Genomic DNA, 17,622 nt, shown 5'->3' with positions numbered 1-17,622 from the left:
GTGTCATTGATTCTCTTCTTCTTCCTCCCCTTTTCAGGATTGTGGGAAACCCCTTTCCATTGAAGCAGATGACAATGGCTGTTTTCCCCTGGACGGGCATGTGCTGTGTAGAAAATGTCACACCACACGCGCCAAAGCTGCGGTCTAAGGACCTTGGATCAGAATACGCCCTTGATGTGCTTCCCACCCATCCCTGCCCAGCCCAGTCAGTGGGCCTGATTTTCCTCTCTTCTGTTTCTGGTCCCCCCCCCTCAAAACCCACAATGCATTTCTACTTAGAAAGAATCTGTCTGGCAATATCTCTTTCCACCCAAGGGCTCTCCCTACTTCCCAGCTGTGTTTCCTTTTTTAAAAAAACCTGCCCTTCCTAAGACTGGGTGTTCCTTAACTCCTCACCTAGTCTGGCCACAGTATATTACTCTAGACACTGCAGAAAGTGACGTGGAATTGCTATAAGCCCTGCAGTCCTTTTACTTACTAAATAATAAAGTAATCTTAGAGGAAATGTCTGGATCCTTCCAACCTGCTATGACCCCTGACCCTGCAAAATGATGTCCTCTGTTCAGGTATGGAACACGACCCAACTCACGGGACTATTTTTTTAATCCCTTACTTTGGCGATGGACAGAGTCTTTCCTCTACAGGATGGTGATATAAACGAATCTCCTCCTTCTGTACTGGACTTGTGTGCCTGAATGGTTCTCCTTGCCAGCAAGGAGTTTATGGACCAGTCCCACCCCCACCAGTCCCCAGAGTTATGGTGGCCCCAGTTTTTTTAACCTCTGTGGTGCTTTGGCCTAGCAACTTCTGCATAGCAAACTATCCAAAGGACTACTTCTCTGTTTACAACATGCTTTGTCGAACTGGGAGTGTGGTGTGACCGGGAATGGTCCCGAATTGATGCTGGGAAAGGCACCCTCATCGGAGTTTGTTCGTTTGCAGCCTACATGTGATGGGTGCCTTCTAAGTCCCTGCCAGGACCACACTCCCACCCTTCTCTGTGGGGGTTGCTCTAAGTGACTTTCCTGGTGTGTGTTTTTGGCACAGTCAATGGAGCAGAGCCTTAATTCCTAGGCTGGACTGAACAAGCATCTTCAATATTGTCTGTCCCAGCCACTGTTTGCATTAATAAAATTTGTGTTGGGTTCCACCCCACCCCCCAATTATAACGTCAACCTCTCTGTGGTGTGTGTGGCTGGGGTGGGTCAGAGAGAGATCATTGCTAAACTACCCAGCAGTGAATCCATTCTCCCTCCATCTCGTTGCAGGGGGTTGGGCTAGATGACCCTCAGGGTCCCTTCCAATTCTACGGTTCTCTGGTTTTCTTTCCTAATGATTCCTGGGTTGACATCTTCATCAAACTGTCTACCATGACCCAAGAACTTATTCCTGGTCTTGTCACTTCCAGTTCAACTCAATAGTATATGTGAAGTAAATATTTTTTTGCCCCAACATGCACCACTTTACCTTTGTTTACAGTGACTTCAATTTGCCATTTTACTCTCCATTCATTCTGTTTGGAGAGGTCCTCCTGGAGCTCTGCAATCCTTTTTCTTTTGCCTCGGTATCCAATTAGATGCATCATTTGGCAGAGAGAAAATTGCTGCCTCTTGCTAAGCTTTTCTCCTGCTGCTCCTCCTCAGATGGTTGGCAGTGTTCTCAATGGTGTTTCTTGTCTATACATTCTTTTCTCTTTTTCTTTTTTGCTCTGACCCACTTGCACTTTCCCCCTTCGTCTTCAAAAGAAGACGTCATATTGTGGCTCTCAGCTGCATCTCATCCCCTACTCTCATTGAGTAATAAAACTCTTCCCCCACCCCCACTCCCAACTTGTTGGAAGCTTGAATGGGTTTGGAATTTGGAGTCCGGCTCACTCTTGCTTCATCGTTGCTTGCTACTAACGTTTGCCACCTATCAGGATCTTCAGCCGCTGTGATTGATGTCCATGTCCAGCCCTCTGAAGCTTTGCTGGGCTAGAAAAGCAGGTTAGCTTTTGAATGAATGAATGAATGAATGAATGAATGAATACAGACTGAAAAGTCATGGGCTTAAATATAAGGAAGGCGGGAAATGTCATTACCTTTTCAAAAAACAATGCCTTGGGGGTGATAACTAAATCCCAGGATAGCTCAGTTGGTAGAGCTCGAGACTCCTGGTTTTGGGTCATGGATTTGAGCTCCACGCTGGGCAAGATTCCTGCATTGCAGGGGGATTGAACTAGATGGACTTTCATCAGTAGAAATGCGAATTATGCCAATTTTTGTAGATCTACCCGGAATACGACTCGTGAGTTGATACTTTAAAATCAATGGACTTGAGTGACTGAGTATGCTATAGTTTGATATCGCCCATTCACATATTCTTTAAAAATTGGGGGAGTTAAGTATCCTTGTTTTGATGAGGGCTATAACATGTATGACCCTACAAAGCAGAACTCCAGCAGTGCAGAGCAGCTCACCAGCGGCTCTTGTTTTTGTTTTTAAAAAAAGCCTGTTTCTGCTGCTGACCCAGGACTACATTTGCTTGCCTTCTCCATAGAGGATTTAAGAATCCTGTAATCGTATATGTTGTTAAACTGTGGACTCTAGTATAGCACTGATTTTAGTCAGGGCAATGCTTATTCCCCACCCCACCCCACCCAGAATTTTTTTTGCCACATGTGCAGAAAACACACCGCTTGCAGAATTTGGCTTTCTGTGAGGATTTGATTTTAAAAGAAAAGCAGGTTTCTAAATCTCCCGACGTTGATGCCAGATTAATGTGCAGGTTCAGAAACTCAAAAAAAACCAAACTCTGCACTCTGTAGGCATATTTTGCATGTTTGCAGGCATCTATTGAATTCAAGATATACATCCAAGCGCACACAGCCCTCCTTGTAAGGCGATTTATTCTGTCTTTGGTACTGGATCTGGGTACGAGAAGTTTAAGAGTTAAAAGACTGTGCTCTAGCCCAAAGCCACGCCACCACCTTCTGCATGTACTTGACATCTAACACAAATAGCAAAAGTCCAAAGTGGAGGAGTCTGGCAAATGTTTGCACAGTGTTTAGCTTGTTTGTTCAGGTGAAGTTCAGTTTCGTTCAGCCAGCCCCTTGATCTCTTTGTTTCGTTGCTGCCTGCATCTTGGGAGCTGGAGAGACCCTTGAGCTAACTTGACTTTAATGCACTGAGCCTGTGTCCCGACTGAAGGCTGCTGTGGGAGATTAACTCTCCCTACCCTCCCCCCCCCAGCTCTTTAAGGCTCCTTGGCTGATACCACCAGGCTCTTCCAACTTTGCTTTGAGATGGAGGTTTCTTCTGTGATCCTCCCATTCTTTGGGCAGCTTATTATACCTCTGCTTAACCTGGAGTCCTTCAGCATAGATAACTCTGAAGGTTACAAGAAACTATACAGCCAATAAAAAATAGAAAATGGTAGCTTGGAGCAAATGAACAGGTTTCGTGTTTTGGAGGTTGGGAAGGAAATTGGTAGCAGAAGCCATCTGCTGAGTGGGAGGTCTAATGCTGCTAACACTTAACCAGCTGAACTTTGCTCTCTGACACAATCTTTTCAGCAGGCTTTCCTGGAAAGATCTCTCATACTTCTGCTTGGGGTCCTGTTAGATGTAATTTTGGAAGAGTTATGCAGATGGTAAACATGCATGACAATAGTTTTTGTTGGAGGGCACTTGTTTCAAGTTGATCCCATTAGTCCAGCAGAAGCTTTTGATAGAGTCCCTGAGCTGTAAGTGGTGGTGGGTAGACACACACACAGTTTCAATAAGACCTTTCTAGTTCAACTGCCCTGGGTATGTTAAATTGGGCCAATCTGGTTTCTGCAGTATTTTTAAACTGACATCAACATATCAAACAAAAATGTCCCAAACTTGCCTGGCATGACAAACAATGCTGTTAATTTTTCCTCTTCAACACACCCACTAAAAGGCAAAGGACCCCTGCACTCTTTTTCATCTCCAAGTTACTCAGATGCTTTTCGGTAACCTTGAATATTTCTTCAAAAAGGAGCAAAGGTAGCTATAATTTTGTTTCGTTTTTTAAAAAGCTGTAATCATATAAGGGTAACTTTATGTTAGAGGTAATTCTCCCTCCTTTGAGAAGGCAGAAAGCCGTGCTTTTAAGTTTTGTGGAATGCAATAGACAGTTGACTTAATAAGGGGCTGATCCGTATATAATAAAAGTCATGGCACAGATTGGATACTTTTATTTACAAAACCATATATACAACACACAACCCCAGGTCCGGGTTTTCTTTCTCACCTCCCCATCCTGCTATTTTAAATATATATAGGCAACATCCTCAACTTGAGGAAGCAAAGCTCTCTGGAGCATATGGTGCCTAACTGTAAACAAGCCATTTTTGTTCTTAGGACTGGGCTCCAGGAGAGAAAATAAGACACATAAGCAACAAGGGGAGCAGTGTAAATTTGATCTAATGCTGTGTGATAAAGGCAAGTCCAGGCCACTGAGCTAAGGTACAAGGTAGGCAGTCTTGGCTCCATCAACTGTGCAAACAATGGCAAGTCCCGTCCCCCCCCCAAATCCCTGAGTCTTCAAGCACAACTTTTGCATTTGAAGGGGCCCCTTATTGCTAGATATGGCTTTGCCGGCAGAATGGTTTCAGCTCTACTTATAATTTTAAGTACACCTTGCTTCCTTAGTCACTATGAAATGCGACGGGCAGAGTGGCTGCTGCTGCTGGAGTAGAAGCACAAGAATGAAACAAGAGGTGGCGAGACAGAAAATGAGAGAGAAGCGTGGAGTTTGCATTTTAAGCGTTGGCCACTTTTCTGGCGTGGTATCTGCAGGGAGCCTCGTGGAGTGTTGCTTTCTGCGTTGGGAAGCTCAAGTCCCAACCTGTGCACTATGGGGCACAAGGAATGTTTGTGCTGCACATGCTGCAGACTCTGCCATCAACTCTCAGAGCCCCAGGCCGATGCTTGCAGCACCACTGCAAGATCGGCTCAGCCCGTTCCCCTTCTCTTCTCCTTGTTCTGCTGGGCTCTGTGGCGTTGGGTCCAGTGACAGCTTGGTGATGCAAGACCCCCATCATTCTTTGAAGCCTTGGATGCTGCACAGAATACGCTTCTGGTGGCCAGGAAGAGTCACACCCATTTGCTTCAAGTCCCTTGGGAAAAAACAGGAGGGGAGGAAGATTAGCTGCCTTGTTTAGCAGGTGAAGAGAGATTGAGACTGGGTTTCATAAAGCTGTAGCACCCTAAGAAACCTCTTTCCCCACCACTTATTGCCTGCCCTACCAAAGTCCATTCCTAGAAATTCAGCTGAGCTCAAGGCATGGACCCAGCTCAGAAATATCACCATTTCCAGTTGTTGTCTCACAAGGTGGATCTGGCAAAACTCTTTGCAAGTTGGGAGTCAGACAACATATTTTAGAGTGCTTGGAGGTGTTATGACAGATCCCCAAAAAGGCATGTTAATTCACTGGGAAGGTGATAAAAGAGCAGAGCTTCAAGGAAGCTGAATTTGTAAGACTGCAAGCGCAACGCAAAACTATTGGCAGAACCTGCAAAAGTGTCAGTCTGCTAAAGCATAGTATATCATCCGTAAAACTAAATATACTAAGATGCACAAATACAATCTTACACAAAGCAACAATTCCTTAGCAGTGTGATGGATGCCAACAGTTATCTTAACTCTCATGTGAATTTTGGTATGCTGATGCAAATTCCTTGGGTCCATATGATTATTTTCATATGTGTCCAGTATTTTGGTATGCGTTAGTGATTTTATCTTATGCTCTTAATAGCAGGCGATGCTTATTACTTATGCAAATATTTCTTACATATCCAATGTCCCCAATGAATCCTATGCCTGCTCACTAGGGAGGAGGTCCCATTGAAATCCGTTCTTGGGTAAACCTTTGCTAGGATTTTTTTTATCTTGCTGTCTTCTCTGGCCACCTTTTGCAGATTTTTGAAGCCTTACAGAAACCTATAAAACCTGTTTCACCAGAGTCAACTGTGAGGCAGGAGGGAATAAATGAATAGGTAAATTGCCCTATTCAAACCACCTTCAGTTCTGAAGTGGGGGGGACACCCCCTGCTTGCTTTCAGCCTCACTATCAGCCCACATACAGGTACTGTGTATCTGAAGAAGTGTGCATGCACACGAAAGCTCATACCAAAATAAAAAACTTAGTTGGTCTTTAAGGTGCTGCTAGAAGGAATTTTTTTCTTTTGTTTGAGCCCACATACAAAATGAGATAGTGATGGAGATGGCTCTAGCTCAGGGCTGGGGGACCTTTGCCGCCCCCCCCCCAATGTTGTTGGACTCTCAACTCCCATTATCCATCACCCTTGTCGATGCTATCTGGGGCTGACAGCAGCTGGGAGTCTGACAACATCTGGAAGGCCAAAGGTTAACCAGGCCTGCTCTTAACTCACATATTCTCTGCTCTCCAACAAAGCATCACTGTGACTCTTTCTGATTATGCTCTGACTTAAGCTGTTGGCTCTCTGCCTGCTTTTCAACCACAGCAACAGACTCCATTGGGCAATCATGAGCTAGATACAAGGATCGATCTCACTCTTGTCTTTACAAGCAGAAGGAGAGTGTCTCTCTCTCTCTCTCTCTCTCCCCGTCTTCTGGCCAGGATTTTGGCCTTTTATTGGCCCTCCTCTCGTCCTTGAATTATAGCTTAACACAGAGAAAGTTAGCACATGAAACCTTTTCCTGGTCGCTTGGCCTCTGTACCAGGAAAAACTGCGGTATCTGCTCAATGTCTGCAGGGAACCCAGATAAAAGAGAGCAGGGTGAGAAAAGCTGGCAACCCTAAGAACAGCTTTAATGAGAAGTGCTTGTAGAGAGGTGCAAATGTGGTAGTTAAGGCATTGGCAGGCAGGCAGAGAGAGGAAGTTGTTAGAATTCTTTTGCTGATCCTGTGCATATGAATTTCTTTGTAAAGGTAAAAGGACCCCTGGATGCTTAAGTCCAGTCAAAGGCAACTATGGGGTTGTGGTGCTCATCTCGCTTTCCAGGTGAGGGAGATGGCGTTTGTCCACAGACAGCTTTCTGGGTCATGTGGCCAGCATGACTAAACTGCTTCTGGCACAAAGCAACACCGTGATGGAAGCCAGAGTGCACGGAAACGCCATTTACTTCCCTGCCACACCAGTACCTATTTATCTACTTGCACTGGTGTGCTTTTGAACTGCTAGGTTGGGAGTTTGGAAAACTCAGCAGTGGCCAGAGGATTGGAGAAGATCAGTCTACATCCCAATCCCAAAGAAGGGCAGTCCCAAAGAATCTCAAAGAGGGGCAGTGCCAAAGAAAGCTCCAACTACCACACAATTGCGCTAATTTCACACGCTAGCAAGGTTATGCTTAAAATTCTACAAGGCAGGCATAAGCAGTATGTGGACCGAGAACTCCCAGAAGTGCAAGCTGGAAGGGGCAGAGGAACCAAAGACCAAATTGCAAACATGCGCTGGATTATGGAGAAAGCTAGAGAGTTCCAGAAAAAAATCTGCTTCATTGACTATGCAAAAGCATTTGACTGTGTTGACCATAGCAAACTATGGCAAGTTCTTAAAGAAATGGGAGTGCCTAATCACCTCATCTGTCTCCTGAGAAATCTATGTGGGACAAGAAGCTACAGTTAGAACTGGATATGGAACAACTGATTGATTCAAAATTGGGAAAGGAGTATAACAAGGCTGCATATTGTCTCCCTGCTTATTTAACTTCTATGCAGAATTCATCATGCGAAAGGCAGGGCTGGATAAATCCCAAGCCAGAATTAAGATTGCCGGAAGAAATATCAACAACCTCAGATATGCAGATGACACAACTTTGATGGCAGAAAGTGAGGAGGAATTAAAGAACCTTTTAATGAGGGTGAAAGAGGAGAGCGTAAAATATGGTCTGAAGCTCAACATCAAAAGAACTAAGATCATGGCCACTGGTCCCATCACCTCCTGGCAAATAGAAGGGGAAGAAACGGAGGCAGTGAGAGATTTTACTTTCTTGGGCTCCTTGGTCACTGCAGGTGGTGACAGCAGTCATGAAATAAAAAGACGCCTGCTTCTTGGGAGAAAAGCAATGACAAACCTAGACAGCATCTTAAAAAGCAGAGACATCACCTTGCCAACAAAGGTCTGTATAGTTAAAGCTATGGTTTTCCCAGTAGTGATGTATGGAAGAGAGAGCTGGACCATAAAGAAGGCTGATCACCGAAGAATTGATGCTTTTGAATTATGGTGCTGGAGGAGACTCTTGAGAGTCCCATGGACTGCGTATGAGGTTTACAGAACCCTAAGAGAATGGGTTTTAAGTTACCCAGTGGCGCTTCTGGCCCTAACTATTCCCTTACAAAATATATAAAACTGATAGCCGAAGAATTGATGTTTTTAAATTATGGTGCTGGAGGAGACTCTTGAGAGTCCCATGGACTGCAAGAAGATCAAACCTATCCATTCTGAAGGAAATCAGCCCTGAGTGCTCACTGGAAGGACAGATCGTGAAGCTGAGGCTCCAATACTTTGGCCACCTCATGAGAATAGAAGTCTCCCTGGAAAAGACCCTGATGTTGGGAAAGATTGAGGGCACTAGGAGAAGGGGACGACAGAGGACGAGATGGTTGGTCAGTGTTCTCGAAGCTACGAACATGAGTTTGACCAAACTGCGGGAGGCAGTGGAATACGGGAGTGCCTGGCGTGCTATGGTCCATGGGGTCACGAAGAGTCGGACATGAGTAAACGACTAAACAACAACAGGTTGGCAGGAGCTGGGATAGTGCAACGGGAGCTCAGCCCATTGCAAGGATTTGAACTACCGACCTTCTGATAAGCAAGCCCAAAGAGGCTCAGTGGTTTAGACCACAGCACCGCCCATGTTCCTGAATGTCTTTGTATGCTGTGGGGAGGTGCAATAGACACGGTGGCACCAACTGCATGTCCTCCCTTCCCTCTCCTCTCTTCTGCCATGGAAGAGCAGAATCCACAATTCAGGGTGCCCAGTGCTTACTCGGCAGAAAGCTCCAGGATGGATTCCATAGTGTTCAGGCCGGCAGTGCGGAAGTTGATGATGTAGCGCTTCATGCGGATGGATTCCAACCACTCTGGGATAGACCGATAAGGAATCCCATCGGAGCCACTGCAGCTGGGGAGGCGGAGCGTCACCCTAGGGATTGATAGGCATTTTCAGACTTGATGCGACACTTAAAATGAATGCGGTTCATAAAAAGACAAGCTCATTTATGGAGCTGGAGAGAAATGTCTACCCTTTACCCAGGGGGCGTTTATGGCGTCCCATGCCCACTGCTAAACGCCTAGGCTAGCATGGCACTTGCTGCAACACAGGCTGGCACTGATGCCACGCACACATTTAAGGGCAGGGTACAATTCTGCAGAAGTGCTCCAAAAGCACAGAATGTGATGGTGTGTACAGAATTCAGCATGCAGGGAATAAGCCAGGCCAAAACAAAAGAGATTATCCAGCTATGCATAATTTGGCCTGGCAACATATTTATCCAGTTTTAGGTGCCAGGCAAATCCTTTTCTCCAGAGCTTTGGGCCTTGAATTTGAAGGGTGGCATTGCGTCTTTTAGTGGGCTGGGACCTCTGGTCCTGCCTTTGTGTTTTTAGGTTTTTAATGTTGGTTTTTAATTTGTTTTAATGAAAGCCACTTTGGATTACTTGGTAAGAAAAGCGACTAACAAATAATATATATAAATACAGTGGTACCTTGGTTCTCGAACTTCATCTGTTCCAAAACTGTTCAAAAACCAAAGCGCAGCTTCCGATTGGCTGCAGGAGCTTCCTGCACTCAAGCGGAAGGAAGCCGCATCGGACGTTCGGCTTCCGAAAAACCTTTGCAAACTGGAATGTTTACTTCCGGGTTTGCAGCGTTTGGGAGCCAATTTGTTCCACAACTAAACCATTCAAAAACCAAGGTAACACTGTAAGACAGCATGTAGAATTCAGGGGTGTTTTTTTTAGTCTTCCCCTATCTGTATGTGTGTGTGTGTGTGTGTGCGCCCGCCCACCCGTGTGCATGCGCACAAATTTACACAGCTCTGTCCCTTAAGTATCTCCCTGCATATCACTTACCTGGGGTCAAAGTCGGCCACAGTTCGAAGCAAATGTGGACTGGAGATGAAGTGCTCTAGCTGAGCGAAGATCTCCCGGAAGCGGGGCCTCCTGGTCCGGTCATATGACCAACACACCTTCATGATCTCGTAAAGGACGGATGGGCAGTCCACAGGTGGGGGGAGCCGATACCCATCCTCTATGCTCTTCATCACCTGTTCCAGGTAAAACACAAGATCACTGTGAACAGGGCAAACATTCCTTAGAACACAGCTACCAAAGAAACGAGTCGAGGGCCACTTTCTCAGGAGCGCAAAGTCTAAATATTGGGAAATCCTTTGGAATTAGAACTGCCACATTTAGCCCATTTGATTAATTCATTAAAAACATAAGCTAAGAAGCTGTCCCCGATTCATCAATCACCACATTCTTTTGTTAAAAGTAATTCCGATACAGGTTGAACTGTAAAAGTTATGGATGGCAAGTGGCATCTTAGAAAATGCATCCCTTTCTGCATGTTTGAGAAGGAGAAATACTTCTTAAAGGAGAGATGCTTCTACTGTGATAGATGCACATCATTTGAAAGCAGTGTGTGAGGTTCCCTTCTAAACTGCTGGGCCGTATCCAAAACTTGAGCTTTACTGGTAGCAACAGTTTCCTCTTCCTCTCAGGGCTTCACACTTAACTTTTCCTCTGCTCTTTCCAAGGACTATGTCCGAGTACCCAATTTTCCTCTGGAGCTCTTTAAAGCTCAGTCAGAGCAAACAGCAATCCACAGAAAGCCCGAATTGATGTTTGCTCCAATTGAGCACTAAAGAGCAGGTTTTTGTGGGGGAAACTTGGGGCAAAACAAAACCACGCTCAGACACTGAGCTTTTAAGCATGGACCTGTCTCTGGAAAGAGCAGACGGAAAGTGTAGATAAGCCCTCTGTCCTCTCCAACCTCTGCATGCCCCCAAAATCAGCTTCAGGGGGTTGGGAGATCTTCCAAAGTGGATTTGGGAGAGTGTGGAGAAGAGAAAATGAAGCCTTGCTGCACCCACAGATTAATGCTGGCAGAGCATTGGACGCAACCCATTGTTTTTTCTCCTATGCAGATTTAATCAAATTGGTTAATGTGGTACAGAAACTCATGACTAATGGATCTCAGTTGGGCTGCCCAACTATGGCTGCTCCCTTCAGGAAAGTAGGAAACAGAATTTTGAGCCATGGTGAAATCTGGAAAAGTGTTCTTTATTATGATCCATTCTAATTCAGCTCCAGCTCTGCTAATCGAGGCAGTGGTTTCCTTGCTCAATAAGCATTTCCCTTGACCCTCTTACCTCCTGATTGGTCATATCTCCATATGGCTTGTCGCCATAGGACAGCACCTCCCACATGACAATGCCAAAACTCCAGATATCACTGGCTGAGGTGAAGATTCGATGGGCAATAGCTTCAGGGGCTGTCCATCGGATAGGGATCTTGCCACCCTGTTGAAAAAGAGGTTGCAACTGTGAAATGGAAACTACGGTTTGGCTATTCAACTGCAATCTAGGAGCCTACAAAGCCGCTCCCTGCCTCCTTCCCTGGGGTAGAAAAAATATGTGAAACACGCACACGTAAGTAAGTAAGCAAAACGTGGCGTTGTTGCCAGGAGCTCAAGCTTGTGTTCCTTGGAACCTTGAATCACACAGTTTCCATTTTGTTTGACTGCAGCGGGAAGTAATTTATCAAGATGCAGAGGGCAAAAATCCAGGTTTCTTGACAAAATTCTCTATTGACATAGAGAAGGGAGTAGCCCCCAACCCAACTAGACTTGGACCTCCTGAGAAGGCAAATGCCCAACTTCCCTTGAGGTCCAATATTATCAATTGCCAACTTAATGTAAAGAGTAGGATGTTAGCAGTACTGGAAAACATTAAACCTATTTTAATTCACACCTGGAAATCACTCTTCCAACATCATCCTTTCATCTCCATCAAGCCCCTCCCTTCTCAAGTCTATAATGGTCCTGGCCCTATTTGTGTCTCCACATCCCAGTTCTTAAAGTATGTTAGATTTCAGGCAGACCTTCCACCCAGGGTCCTGTTGGATGTTCATCTTCATATCCTTGGACCCTGGTGCCCATTCTCTGACAAAACTGAAAAGGATTGGTTAAGTTCTCCTCTCTCTGGCTACTTTTCAGACTTCAACCGTCTTTTTCCTTCTGCCTCCTTTGAAGCCAAAGTCATGTTGTACAGACCCTCCTTCCTCTTTCCCTCTCAGTTCCTGGAAAGTTTTCCACTGTTCAATTGCCATTTTTTTGTACTTTTTAAAAATAAAACTTTATTTCTGAGAATGCTCTGACTTGGTCTGTGTTACTCCCTTGAGTACTTTATGCAGGCATTTCACTATACAGTGGTACCTCTACTTACGAATTTAATGCGTTCCGAACACACATTTGTAAGTCGAAAAAAAATGTAAGTCAAATTCCATAGGAATGCATTGGGAGAAAAAATTCGTAAGTAGAAGCAACCCTATCTAAAAATTCGTAAGTAGAAAAAATCCTATCTAAACCATATCCAAGATGGCGGACGGAGCTCCATTTGTAAGTAGAAACATTCGTAAGTAGAGTTATTCGTAGGTAGAGGTACCACTGCACCCAGTCTAAACAATCGGAAAGTTACCTGCCATTTGGCTCTGGAGTTCTAAGTGTACTAGCTTTGGCCCAGCTCTATGAGACGAACAGCAGCATGTCTTCCGCTGGCACAGAGCAAAGGTCACACTGGGGGAAAAGTTGCCTTCACACAACAGCTGAGCTAAATGCCCCAGTTATTTGTGTTCTGGAAAGGACTTCTCCCCTAAACAGTGAAGGGGAACCTGCTTGCATGCTTAGAGAAGTAAGGAGAATCGCCTAGCAGCTTCCTACTAGGGCTGGGCAATATCTGGTTTTCAATGCCTTGATATATCACCAGCTAAACATCGCAGATATGGATATATCACAATGTCTGAAATAAGGATGGAGCTACGTAGAGAGGCATTGGCTGACCTCACGGTTTTTCCCATATTGTGACTTTTGCATAGCACACCCACACACCAGTATATTGCCAGGTCAAAAACTATGAAGCCAATATTTCGATATGGACTTCAAACTAGTTTTGGATAATATATTGATACATTACCTGGCCCTACTCCCCACTTCATTTATCTTGTTTTCATAATTTTACCTTTGTTTCGTAAGTTCCCTCCACGTCGTTTTCTAATATCCGAGAAAGACCAAAATCTGAAACCTTGCACTGAAGGTTATGAGACACCAGAATGTTGCGGGCCGCCAGGTCCCGGTGCACGTAGTTGCGGTCTGACAGGTAGGTCATGCCCGAGGCAATGCCCTGCAGCATCGTCACAAGCTGCACCGAACTGAACTTGTCCATGTTCTCCTGAAACACAAACAAACTGCTTAGCCGCTTGTTTCACAGCTAAGAATGCAGTTTCGGAATCACCATGGCACTGAAATGTTATAGCCGCAACTTGTGTCCCACCAAAACAAACAACAGTCATGGATTGCGACCTGCCAGCCCTTTGCACTTTAGTCCCCAGGCAGACCACAAAACCTGGGGGCTTATGGAGTTCATGATGGGCTGGTGGACATGGCTGATGACATTCAGCCCAGTGGGTCACAACTTGTGCAGGCATGACTCAAGAGACTCGGTTCCCAAGAATATCCAGCCGTTTGACGCAAGACATTCCGAGGTGGCTAATATAAATTAAAACATCAAATTACTCTACAGTAAAAAAAAAAACACCCAATAAAGCTAAAAGAAAACTGCAGAAAAAGTAGCAAGAAGAATATAGAGAATATAAACATAGAAATGAAAACTGTATTAAAAGGCTGGGAGAATAGTATTACAGTGGTGCCTTGCTTAACGAATGCCCTGCTTAACGAAATTTCCGCTTAACGAAAGGATTTTTCGAGTGGAGGTTGCCTCGCTAGACGAATTCGTTTTATGAAAAATTTGTCTAGCGAATCGCGGTTTCCCATAGGAATGCATTGAAATTCAATTAATGCGTTCCTATGGGCAAAAAAAAAATCAATGCATTCCTATGGGATTCGCTAGACGAATTTTTCGTTATAAGAAAAGACCCGTGGAACGAATTAAATTCGTCTAGCAAGGCACCACTGTATTTTTATCTGATGCCTGAAACGTAACAAAGTGAGCACCAGTGGTGTACCTCTGGGGAGACTTTGCTCATTCCCTGCTTGAGGGCTTCTCCCTGGCATCCGATTGGCCACTGAGAACAGGATGCTGGGCTACAGATGAACCCTTGGTCTGATCCAGCAGGACTCCTCTTATGTTCTTACATAGGGTGCATCACAACCAGGGTCCCGCTATAGAAAAGGTCCTACATGCCTAACTTCAGAAGGCAAGGGCACCCGGAGAAGAGGCCTCTGAGGAAGACCACGTAGTTTCCCATGGGATAAAGCAGTCCTTCAGATACCCTGGTCCCAGGCATTAAAGGGGCCCCTGGATCAAAGCCAGAAACCATGAGCACTGCCAGACAAAAGAGAAAAGTTTCCTCTTCTGGGCCTAGTTATCATTCAGGTGGTAAAGCTCCGGTCAGGCTCCATCACTTCGTAGTTGCATTGGGGAATGATATGGCTAAATACTCCTCCATGCAAAAATTTAAAAAGTGTGCATATAGAAAACGATTTGGCAGGGGGGGGGCGGGTTCTAGCTGAGCCTTCTCTCTCCCCAACGTGCTCATTTTCTTAGGTTGAATTTCCTTCTGCATGGAGTCTGCACCTGCACTCTGAATCAATACAGCTCTGATACAGCTTTACCAACCGACGATGCCTAAGTGGCTGACGAAAAAGGACTCACCCGTAAGAATGTGTCCAGAGCCCCATTTTCCATGTATTCCGTGATAATCATCATTGGGTGTCCTGGGAAGAAGAAAGAAAATAAAATTACTAGTTCTGCCCTCGCCTTACTTCCCATCTGGTTGGCAGAGGCTCTCTGGGCTCCCCCCCCCCAAATCCAAATAGAAAAGTCATTTTAAACTTTTGAACACATTTTAACCTTTTGAAGCTTCTGGTCCCTCTTGCCTAGTTATTGTCTGATATGTAGCCCTCCAAGCTCACAGGGCAGGGATGATTTCCATTATTATTATTATTATTGAATATAACCTTTAGAAAACATCTGAAGGCAGCCCTGTGTAGGAAAGCTTTTTAAGGAAGTGTTGATCCAATTTTACAGAAGCATCACTGAAACTGTTCTCTGTAATTCCCTTACTGCTTGGTATGGTACAGCCTCCAAGACAGACAAGAAAAGGCTCCAATGAGCTGTAAGAATTGCAGAAAGGGTAATTGGTGCTAGCTTGCCTACAATAGAGACAATCTATGCTACCAGATTTAAGAAGATTGCAGAGAGAATTGCAGCAGATCCTTTACATCCCGGTCATCATCTGCTAGATTTACTCCCATCTGGACGTCGCTACAGGTCTTCATATGCAAAATCGGCCAGGCACAGGAACAGTTTTCCCCCTTTGTGCCATTAAATTGTTAAATTTGTAGATGTGCAGCTGAAGGGGAGGTCAATTCTGGGTGGGTTTCTTTGCTTATTTGTATTGTGAGTGGAACAGTGTGTGTATGTTTACATTGCAACGTAGCCGAAACAAATTCCAAGTATGTTGGAAAATGTTCTTGGCCAATAATAAATTATTCTTCTTCTTAATGTTTGATGTTTTTATGCATGTTGGAAACCACTCATAGTGGCTGGGTCAACCCAGTCAGACGGGCAGGGTACAAAAAATTATTATGATTATGATTATTCTCATTGGTGATGCCAAGGACTGAATCTGGTAGCTCCCACATGCTGCTCCAGCACCTTCACAGAAGCCTCACACTTGTTGGTAATTGCACGTAGCGGAAACCGTCCCATTCCACCACCAGGCGCTACTGCCCCATCATGGCTGAGCCCTTACGTTTTGTAACGACTCCTTCCAAGCGGACAATGTTGGGGTGATTGAACTGGCCCATGATCGTCGCCTCGCGCAGGAAGTTCCACCATGTTGAGTCTGAGTAAGTTGACTTCAAGGTCTTGATGGCCACCACAACACGTTCCTTCCCTGGGAAATGCAGATTCCCACAGTAGACCTCCCCAAACTCGCCTGTGGAGCATTCAGAGGAAAGAAAAAGCAGTATTGGGGATATAGAAAAATGGGATCTCCTGACCACAAGAAAGAGCAGGAACCTCATGATACGCACCTTCACCAATAACAGTCTCCATGGTGACAACGGATGGGTCTAGCTCTTTTGTGAATTCTAGGGCTCCCCTGCTGGGATCGTCATAGGGCTGGAGGTCTACGTATGGCTTCAACCAAATCTCATCTGTAATAAAGAGCCATCGCTGTAAATGATTTCTGCACAAAGGTTTTGCGGCTCTTTCGGTACAGTAAGACGCAAGAACTCCCCCAGCCCACATCACAGTCCTAAATGTATTGGCTTGGGAAAGTAAATCTCACTGTGTAAGGTTGCATCCTAAAGCTACTACTGTAGAGCAAACGTACTGAAGCTGAAGGAGAACAGGAAAAGTTGCCAAGTTTTAAAAGCACTGAATTTTGCCTGCAAAGGAAGAAACAAAAGGACACTTGTGAGTGTGCTCCTAATTCTTCCTTTGAAGCACCTGCGCCTTGAATTTTCCCATGCCCAATGCCACATGCGACATCAGGTGCTGGAAAGATGAGCCTGGATCATCCAATCTCCTGAGATCCGAGGCCCTAACTAGGCCTGAGTGCAGTGGTTTCCCTATGACCATGCTAGGAAAAATATACAGTGGTACCTCTACTTACGAATAACTCTACTTACGAATGTTTCTACTTACGAATAGAGCTCCATCCGCCATCTTGGGTGCGGTTTAGATAGGATTTTTTCTACTTACGAATTTTTAGATAGGGTTGCTTCGACTTACGATTTTTTTCTCCCAATGCATTCCTATGGGATTCGACTTGCAATTTTTTTTGACTTACGAATGTGCATTCGGAACGCATTAAATTCGTAAGTAGAGGTACCACTGTAGATGGGTGATTGTGGGGGAAACAGCCATGGATGAAAAGTAAGGTGGAAATTCATTCAAGGTTATAGACACAGGGAAAAATGGGCTGTGGTGGTGGTGGTGGTGGTGGTGAATGAGCTTCTTGCCTGGATATTCAGCTTTTATTTTATAAAATAAAATTGCTGCAGAGATGACTATGGGGTGTGTGTGTGTCAAGTGCCTAGTGCCTGAACTGCATGCCCTGATCAAGCACCCGGTTTGAAAGTTACCTGTTCAAATGACATGTTATATAGCTGCAGCTCAAAACCTGCATTAGAATAGTAAATGTCACAGTGAACTTTCCCCCCAGTGCCCATTTCTACACACCAAATCACCCCCCCGACTTCTGCCAAGTGTGAGCAGAGGCACCAGGTTCCCTCCAAGATGGAGGTGGCCTGTCGCACAGCTGCAAGGATGCTGCTTGCCCAGAAATGGAAAGAGGATAAGATGCCTGATGGAGCTTGAAAGAGCACTTGAGCCTGCTGTTGAGTTTGGTAGAAGAGCTGAAATGAATGTGACTAAGCT

At 45.1% G+C, this 17,622-nt stretch overlaps 2 protein-coding genes across 12 annotated transcripts in view; one reads left to right on the top strand and one right to left on the bottom strand.

The window, feature by feature from the left end:
• ZYX (zyxin) overlaps window positions 1-1,163 on the top strand; it is a 31,560-nt gene extending 30,397 nt beyond the window's left edge. For all 11 annotated transcript variants that reach the window (XM_035097049.3, XM_088658575.1, XM_035097048.3 and 8 more), the window contains one exon: window positions 38-1,163. In XM_035097049.3, coding sequence (XP_034952940.3) covers window positions 38-148 — 111 coding nt within the window. In that variant the 3' untranslated portion in view covers window positions 149-1,163. The remainder of the gene's footprint in view (window positions 1-37) is intronic.
• A 3,021-nt stretch (window positions 1,164-4,184) lies between these two features.
• The window catches only part of EPHA1 (EPH receptor A1), a 79,875-nt gene continuing 66,437 nt past the window's right edge, over window positions 4,185-17,622 (bottom strand). Inside the window, exons 11-18 of the mRNA XM_035097046.3 lie at window positions 16,272-16,394; window positions 15,989-16,174; window positions 14,887-14,948; window positions 13,234-13,443; window positions 11,368-11,517; window positions 10,067-10,260; window positions 8,982-9,137; window positions 4,185-5,124 (exon numbers count right to left, since the gene is read on the bottom strand). Coding sequence (XP_034952937.3) covers window positions 5,046-5,124; window positions 8,982-9,137; window positions 10,067-10,260; window positions 11,368-11,517; window positions 13,234-13,443; window positions 14,887-14,948; window positions 15,989-16,174; window positions 16,272-16,394 — 1,160 coding nt within the window. The 3' untranslated portion in view covers window positions 4,185-5,045. The remainder of the gene's footprint in view (window positions 5,125-8,981; window positions 9,138-10,066; window positions 10,261-11,367; window positions 11,518-13,233; window positions 13,444-14,886; window positions 14,949-15,988; window positions 16,175-16,271; window positions 16,395-17,622) is intronic.

The sequence above is a fragment of the Zootoca vivipara genome, chromosome 15 (assembly GCF_965207765.1).
Source record: "Zootoca vivipara chromosome 15, rZooViv2.hap1.1, whole genome shotgun sequence".
Lineage (NCBI taxonomy): Eukaryota > Metazoa > Chordata > Lepidosauria > Squamata > Lacertidae > Zootoca > Zootoca vivipara.
Note: the sequence above shows the minus strand (reverse complement) of the source record. Positions and strands in the feature narration are given on the sequence as shown.